Source organism: Littorina saxatilis, unplaced genomic scaffold, assembly GCF_037325665.1.
Source record: "Littorina saxatilis isolate snail1 unplaced genomic scaffold, US_GU_Lsax_2.0 scaffold_132, whole genome shotgun sequence".
In the NCBI taxonomy this organism is placed as follows: Eukaryota; Metazoa; Mollusca; class Gastropoda; order Littorinimorpha; family Littorinidae; genus Littorina; species Littorina saxatilis.
This window is the reverse complement of record NW_027128080.1, coordinates 13,535-22,500: the sequence shown is the minus strand read 5'-3', so window position 1 is coordinate 22,500 and position 8,966 is coordinate 13,535. Positions and strand designations below refer to the sequence as shown.

General features: G+C 39.5%; 1 protein-coding gene across 1 annotated transcript in view; it reads right to left on the bottom strand.

The window, feature by feature from the left end:
* The window catches only part of LOC138956452 (uncharacterized), a 40,727-nt gene extending 39,514 nt beyond the window's left edge, over window positions 1-1,213 (bottom strand). The window contains exons 1-2 of the mRNA XM_070327809.1: window positions 993-1,213; window positions 113-515 (exon numbers count right to left, since the gene is read on the bottom strand). Of these exons, the coding sequence (XP_070183910.1) occupies window positions 113-515; window positions 993-1,069 (480 nt within the window). The 5' untranslated portion in view covers window positions 1,070-1,213. The remainder of the gene's footprint in view (window positions 1-112; window positions 516-992) is intronic.
* Between the last annotated feature and the right edge of the window lie 7,753 nt (window positions 1,214-8,966).

Genomic DNA, 8,966 nt, shown 5'->3' with positions numbered 1-8,966 from the left:
TAATTGACACCAACAACAAAAACATTTCGGGAATAAGCAACTGATACAGAGATAAACTGAACCAAACAAGTAAACTATATTTTGGAATTGTTAGACAATGAAAGAAACTGACCTCGTTGACAAGCGTGTAAGCGTAGGTCAATCGTTCAGTGACAGACGCCTTTTTGAACATATTCTTGGCATTTGAGGTCATTTCGTCGTTTCTCCACGCAGGGAACGAGGTCGTCTGCAGGCATGCCGTGAACGTTTCAGAAAAGACGCTCAATGCTTCCAACACCTTTCGTTTATCAGTCAATTGCAAACCTTTCTGCTTAACTGCTCTATCAGACGATATCAGTAGAGCACGGCACTGTTCTTCTGAAGGCTTGGGACATCGAGTGAGCAAGGCAGATAAAACGACCATATGAAGAAGACCAAGCAGGTGGGCGTGTGCATCCTTGTCGCTACTTTGATCGAAGGCGGCGTGTGTGCTTTCCGCCACCGACAAAAGTTCATCAGTAAGTTTGGGATCTTTCCTGAAACACACACACACACACACACACACACACACACACACACACACACACACACACACACACACACACAGGTCAAACGAGTTGGAAAAGGTATCATCAGACTTTTGCACAATGATCTTCACTGAATTAATAAGTAAAATTAAAACGAACCTTGTTTCAATCAGTTGTTTATCATTGCTGTCTATATTTGTTATTGGGACACGTTTATTGGGCGAAAGGCCATGTTCAATTCTACTTCCTGTTCTCAAGGAAAGACTCCTGTCTTAAGTAGTAGCAAGAGCAACAGAAGTGACAGTTGTAGAAGTTACTATAGTGGAAGTATAATCAGAATAATGATATGTATGTGGCAGAAGATTGAGTTACAGCGATGATTTAAGTGTGACATCGTCTTTAATAGCATGGCGATGTAATTGGCGGCTCAGTTTTATAGATGTGCCGGCCCTCTCTTCAAGGAAAGATACATCCTTAATAACTCACCTGTAAGTAAGTTGCATGAGTTTGGTCCGCAGCAGCGTAGCCGCCGTCCTCTGGACTTCAATGTCGTCGACGACCATGCACTTGGCAATACCTTGTAAACTCCTCTTCTGTGCCAATTTTGGCAGGACAGACGATTGCAGGGTCTTTATGTGATGTCGTTGCTCCCTTGGGTTTTTGGCTTTAGAAACCCTTTCGATTACCTCAGCCACGCCTGCAACTGCGACACCTGAAAACGGATAAACAAATCTGCAACCAAACATGTCTGCACGAGTGTTCAGTCTAACAAGAGTAAACACACATTTGGAATTGCTTATATAATTGAATATGCTTGCTGCGTAAAGCTTCAAGAACATGACGGGGCCTGTAGCATGGCTATAGCTGTCTGTTTTCTCCAGTTGATGGACAAGTGAATGTGTGTCATGAAACTCAGAGGGAGATGACAAACAAACTGTGAGAAAACTGCGATTCGGAAGTTAGCTGGCGAGGAGAATCTAACAGAATCATGTCATGTCTGGAGGTACTTGATGTTTTCATGCTCTAGCGTTAACAACTTCTGGAGAAAAAAACTACATTCAAAAATGTCTATAATGACCACCCACGGAACAGACCAAAATTGGTCGCTATAGACACGTGGTTGTCATAGTAAGGGTTGCCATTTTGCAAACATTACAGAAAAAATAACACGTATGTCACTGGCCACACACACACACACACACACACACACACACACACACACACACACACACACACACAAACACATACACACCATCATCACCTGAAGCGGGTGTATAGTAGCATTTTTATGTTTATTTTCGCTTCCATAGTGTGAATGTGTTAGTATAATTCGATAGTGTTTGTGTGTTTGTTGGCGTGACTTGCTTTATTGTGAAGATGTCGAGGTGCCCGAGAGAGCAGAGGTCAAGAGATGCAATGGCATGTGTTTACTACCTTCTTCATGGTTTTTTTTAATTAAAAATGAATCACCGGACATCAACTCCGAAAATATCAAAAGCAGTACGTAGCAACACTCATTATTAACAGCTATTGTGTTTTCAGCGTAGCAATAGGGTCCGATATTTAGACGAGACAAGTATAATGCCGACGAGTCGAAGACGAGTCGCATTATACTTGTTCGAGTCTAAATATCGGACCCTATTGCTACGCTGAAAACGCAATAGCGATTATATAGCTGTTCTGACCTTGATTTGTTGTTCCAAACTTACAAAATGACAGTTTTTGCGTCGATGCGTTGATCTCAGGTTTTGATAGCAGACGCCGTTTCTTATGCGCATTAGTTTAGCGCAGGCGCCACACTGACTTTGGAAAAAAACCTCGATTTGACAACTTGTGACACAGCTGTTAAACAGCTTTTTATTAGTTCATTCGTATACAACAAAAAGAAGTTTGAGGTTTTTTTTAATTTTGAACAAGACTACTTATGAAGAAGACCAAAACACAACATTAACGGAAAACTAGAAACAACTGAAGAACTAGGATGCAACAAGGGGAGGAGAAGAGAACAGGTAATCCGTACAACGCGAGCAGACGACAGCGAAGTTTTAAGTTTGGGTGAATGGTATTCATACTTGTCTCGTCATGAAGCGAATTTTTCAACCTCAGTTATAAACGACTACATGACTGTTAGTGCCATGGGTTGTAGATCAATACTTCAGAGGGGAAGTGGGGTATTTAGTGTGGAGTTACGAGATAAGAAAGTCGGCCATTTTTGCCAATATGCTTTTGGATATTGGCAAAAATGGCCGACTTCAGTAGCATTATGCTTTGATGATCGGAAGAGACCATCCAATCACAGCCCCCGAATTCCCCCACGTGTCCTTCAGAATAGCTATATTCATGTATCGAATTAACGGTTTAGAAAATGATAAAAAATGAAATATTGAATACATAGGACACCGATTGATTAAAAAAAATCGATTTAGCTAACATGTTGCAAGAAACATTTTTGGAATGTGTTGAAAAAAGTGTGAAAAAATAGAGACGTTATGGTACAGACTTTTGAATATGACATGCCAAGAAGCATATAAACAAGAGTTGGGTCATTGGATGTGATATCTGACCGATCATTTAAAATCACTGGACCTATATAAGACACATAATTATGTAAAGTGGTGTAAATCCCTGGTTTGCGTTTGTTAGAATGATGTGTTTCTATTATTGTAACGTGTCTTTCCGATATAAATGAAACTGATCTAATTATAGCCTACAGACTATGTTTTGCCATATATAGTCACGAGTTACTTCTAATTAGGGCAATTCCAGCGTCACTGACGTGGCATTCGCACAAAAAATCAGACATTATTTGCCATAAAAGCAATATTCATGATGCTTTTATTAACTCAAATTTGTGCAGAGATTTCCCCAAACATGACAACCTTCCTACCCAAGGTGAAAAATGTTAAGGTAAAAATAGCTAAGGGTACTTAACTTGATTTTGAAAAAACGTCACTGACGTGGCAAAAATGCCCACCTGCATTTCACTCACTAAGCGAAATTCTAAAATTCTATGAGTTTAGGCAACTAAATCATGTGATTTTTGGTAGATCATAGTCAAGACATATCATACTTACTGAAATATGAAAAAAATTGCAAATATCAAATGTATCCTTCCCACAAGCGGTTAATATGTAGCGTCACTGACGTGGCACTTGAGCGTCACTGACGTGGCACGTGTGAATTCAATGTTCAATAGTAATATTTTTTTGGTGTTAAAATATAGGTAGTTTCACACGGACGATTTTTAACTGATTATTGATCTTCTCAGCCATTGTTGAACCACTATTCGGCTCTTTGTCTCTCCGTCCGTCTGTCCGTTGGTCCGCCCGTTGGTCTACCGACACCATGATTGCCCATCTAAATAACTTGTGAACTAATGATTTGAATTGGACATTTTGTACATATATTGATACACATTAATGAAACATACACCTCCAGCAAACATATTTAAAGTATTCCGGGTCAAGGTCACTTCTCAAGGTCACCGGTCAAGGTCACTCGGTTTTATTCTTATACGCTTCAGACAACGCCTTGATTTCCAAAAATATTGCATTCAAACGTGGCGGGCAAACAGGTACATATCATCAGAAAGATAAATGGCTCCTGATTCTAGCTCGAAAACGTCATTCAAACGGTTTTTTGTTGAGCAGTCATTATTTTGACGTTCTTGGCTGTCTTTCTTCCCGGCAATTTAACAACCATTATACACTCACGTAAAACAAATGAGTATGTACATTTGACAAGATCCTAAATGTGCAACACACTATTCCACTTTATTTTTTGTTGGTGTTAGTCGAGAATATCACGTTAATTGTAAATCTGTACATAACTAAATTCCAACATTGTTGCATAAAAATTAGCGCTACGAGGTATGATCCAAACAAAATGATCAAATGTGATTTTCGCGGAGACTGTTTGGCGTATCTGGCTCAAATTACAGTAGCCATTAGAAATACTCTCCTCCTACATCGATGCAAAGTCACAAGTGCCTGAGCGAAGTAGACGCCTTAAGATGGCCTTATTTGGGGTTGGTTTTAAGCTCAGATTTGTCACCTTTTTTGATGTCTTGGAAACAATAAAATGTCTTGACACAAAGTCTTGTTTTCATAGAGGGAATAACCAGAAATCACAAGGAGTAAAATCAGGCCTGTAGAGTGTGTGAGGCAAAGATGGGATTATTTAGACTTTAAGGAATGGAGTTACGGCCCTTATTGTGTGGAGACTGGCATTGTCATGGAAGAGAAGGGAAGTCTGGGTTTCGCAGTTTAGTCGTTGACTGCTGAACTCGTGAGTAAGTTTGGGTAATAAGGTTTCTGCGCAGTATGTGACAGTGACAGTTCTGTTAGCAGACAGAATATCGACAGCAACAGGACCTTGGTGATCGCAAAATACAGCGAATATCACTGTTTCTACTTTGAAAACCTTGCATACAAATTTGGTGCGTCACGTCATTGTGGTCCAATCGCGCTTTGTTTTGTGTTTTCTGGCAATAATATAGAAGGAAACCAAAGTCTCATTATCAGTGACTACATTCATCACAAGTTTGGGTCTACTTCGTTCAAAACGGTTGAGCGGATCGCGTGCAAAAGGAACCTGTTGCTTCTTCCGTTTCCCTGTCAGCTTATAAGGCATCCATTTTGCGGCCAACTTTTCAAACTGAAGGTCATTGTGTAGAATTCTGCGGACTGTTCTATATGAAAGTTTAAGTCAGGCACTTTATACTCGTATGTACACGTTTAATCTTAGTTTTGTAAGTTTTGATACAGCAGCTACATTCGTCTTGTTTGAAGAGTTCCCGGAAGTCTTTTTGGCTATTCAGAGTTGTTCCTTTTTTCCCCAGTTTTGATTTCCGTTTTATTTTGTCAGATTGTAGAATATGAAGCAGCTTTGATTCATGTAACTTTCTTCACCTTTGTAGAAATTTCTTTTGCGTCATTACCTAGCTACACTCTTGCACAGAAGTGGAGTTGTTCATGGTGCTTGACAAAAGACCCCGTTTTGAAGCATAGTTCAAAAGTGACCTAGTTTGATTCCTCGTCATTTATGACGTAGCAACCTAATGACGTCATCTCTGAAAGGTTAACCAGTTAAATGTTTTACCTTTCCAATGATATATTACTTAAGATGATCAGTTACCTGAAACATTTATAAAAGCGTTTTGATAATTTTTGGGGGATCATATCTCCTACAAATCACTCGGTTTAATTGCACTAAATATTAAAAATAAAGGCCAAATGATCTCCTTTTTGTGCTCAGCTTTCTCCAGTAACAACTGTGTTTACCTGAGTTAGAAAATAAAAGAATATCACAAAGAAATTTGTTAAAATCTACCAGTAACAAGTACACATGGAACCAAAGTGCCACAGACGTTACAAAACAGTGCCACGTCAGTGACGCACTTTGTGCACAACAAAATGGGGACAAACAAACATAAATCACATGGTTGGACTCCTCCATTGAAAAGCTAAGAAAACTCAAAAATAGAAATAAATCAACCGATCGGTTCATCGCCGCAAAAAGATTGTATACCCAAAACGTCACTGACGTGGCACCATTTTGGGGTGGAAAATGTTTCGAATATATCTCAAAAAGTATTATCATTAGATATTTGAAAAACAGATCAAACGATAGTTTAAGGCTTCTCTAGCAACTTTGACTAATTTTCGAAACCAAAACAATAAAAACTAGCACACTCGATGACATTCTTAAAAGTTGTCATAAATTGACTTCACAGGGCGCGTTCCCAAATGGCATCAAAAACAAAATGGCGGCATGCAAGGGGAGTGAATAAAAGGCAAACGATGAATGGTATGAGTAACTATAAACATCTCTCATGAAAAAGCCGTCAATTCCATTTTGGATTTCAGGCTTAGGTGAGCATTATTTTGGAATTGTTATAAGTAATATGCTGACTGTTAGCAAATGATACAACAGACATGTCGAGAAAATGAGCCAGTAAGCGAATGCTGATATCATTTAGTGAGACATGTTTGTTATCATTTTCTATCAGTCAGCATATTAGAAATAACGGTTTTATTACCGTCTAATTTCGACTATAAGAAATTTCGACGCAATCCCGCAAATTAGACAGAACAGCCGCAATTGGGGCTGGATCGCTCCTATCTGATTATGCCTGTCAGTCAAAGCACTCTCGTACCCTGGGTCAGCCAATCACTCACCTCACGTGATAAATATAACAGGTGAATTGCGCTCACACAACAATCTCACAAGATAAGCCATGTTTCAGTTGCTTCGATTTTTCTTGTCCATCAGAGAGCGACAGATTCAGAATCCACGCCAGACAGAAAGGAAATGACGTAAAGATTTAGTGAACGTTTCTTCTGAACTTTGACAATGACATTTTCAAGTGAAAAGGTCGGTATTGTCCGCTCAGATGGTGGGTGGTGCCGTGCCGTTCTGTAAAGCACCCACCACCAAAACTGACTAATCGGGTTTTTTTAAGATAAAAAATGTCGTATCTGTCAACATTTAAACTTAGCAAAAAAGTAAGTGCACGCATTGTCGTACCCGAATTAAAAAGTGCTAGTCATGTAAACACTTGAGAAAAAATGGAACGTTCAGTCTATTCTAGGGACAAAGGTTATTGCTTAGTGCAGCTCATAACACGTCACGCATGACGGGGCATCGCTGTAGCACAGCAATCATCCAAAACATGTCAATTGTGTTTTCAGGAATAGCAAATTTTCACTAGGAGTCATACTCACATAAAACTTTGGCAGTATTTGTATTAATCATTTGTCTGTATGTATGCAAAGTCGTTTTTGTTTGTTAATGTAAGCCCACAAACCTACGACGAGTTTTCAAAACCGGCATTGTCCGAAAAATAGCATAACATCTGAACAAATATCTGCAACGATTCGAAATTTTACATGAAGTACGTCTCGTACGTATAGGCATAAGACCCTGAATGTTTCAAACACTCCACGGGGACATTGCCGAAATACATCGCTTCTTTAATGGTACCCCTCAAAATTAACGCCAAAAATCCCGGTTTCTACTGCTCATCTTCCCGACATCTGCTCCAACAGGAATGGCATAAAACAACAAGAAGGGCAAAGCCCATACGACTCACATGCTTGACCTTGACCTTTACATGACCTTGAACTTCAGGGTCAAGGTCAAATAACTAAACCTAGCAATGACACCATACACTAAGAACTGCTTTACACATTTTTCCTACCAAAATACATGTGACCTTGACCCAAGGTCAAGGTCATCCAAGGTCATGCAACACAAAGCTGTTAATTCAAGACATAGGAAGTACAATGGTGCTTATTGGCTCTTTCTACCATGAGATATGGTCACTTTTAGTGGTTCACTACCTTATTTTGGTCACATTTCAAAAGGGTCAAAGTGACCTTGACCTTAATCATATGTGACCAAATGTGTCTCATGATGAAAGCATAACATGTGCCCCACATAATTTTTAAGTTTGAAACAGTTATCTTCCATAGTTCAGGGTCAAGGTCACTTCAAAATATGTATACAATCCAACTTTGAAGAGCTCCTGTGACCTTGACCTTGAAGCAAGGTAAACCAAACTGGTATCAAAAGATGGGGCTTACTTTGCCCTATATATCATATATAGGTGAGGTATTCAATCTCAAAAACTTCAGAGAAAATGGGAAAAATGTGAAAAATAGCTGTTTTTTAGACAACATTTATGGCCCCTGCGACCTTGACCTTGAAGCAAGGTCAAAATGCTATGTATGTTTTTTGGGGCCTTGTCATCATACATCATCTTGCCAAATTTGGTACTGATAGACTGAATAGTGTCCAAGAAATATCCAACGTTAAAGTTTTCCGGACGGACGGACGGACGGACGGACGTCCGGACGGACGGACGGACGACTCGGGTGAGTACATAGACTCACTTTTGCTTCGCATGTGAGTCAAAAATACGCAAGATAGCTAAACATAACAATTGTTCTGGCCAGATAACTGATTTGAATTTCTGCTTGAAGGTAAACGGTGCCAAGTTGTGCATATTCTGAATTTACGTCCATTTTTTTAATTGGTACCTTATGTTTTTGTTTGGTCGATTTTGGGGGCACCCTTGTTGGGCGGCAGTCACGTGACCCATGTAAATGAAATCTTTGATCCAAAAAGTGTGCCAGATAGCCACGTTGAGGGCTGTGAGTGGCATACAAAGTTTGAATTACATTACACTTGAATGAATATTCTTGTTGGGGTACAAAATTGCTGCGGTTTTTTGTGCTTAGTATATACAGCTCAGTGGGAAGCAGCAGTGGAGACTCGACGTTGTTGTTACAGTGATTCACTGAAATTTGGCCACGTCTATAACAATTGAAATTGCATTCAACAATTCAAGTACATGTAACAACAACAAAAAGAAATAAAAGAGGTGAAAATGACCTATGATACGTAGAATCGACCTGTGCTCACTGATGTTTTTTGCCATGTAGCGAACTATTCAAA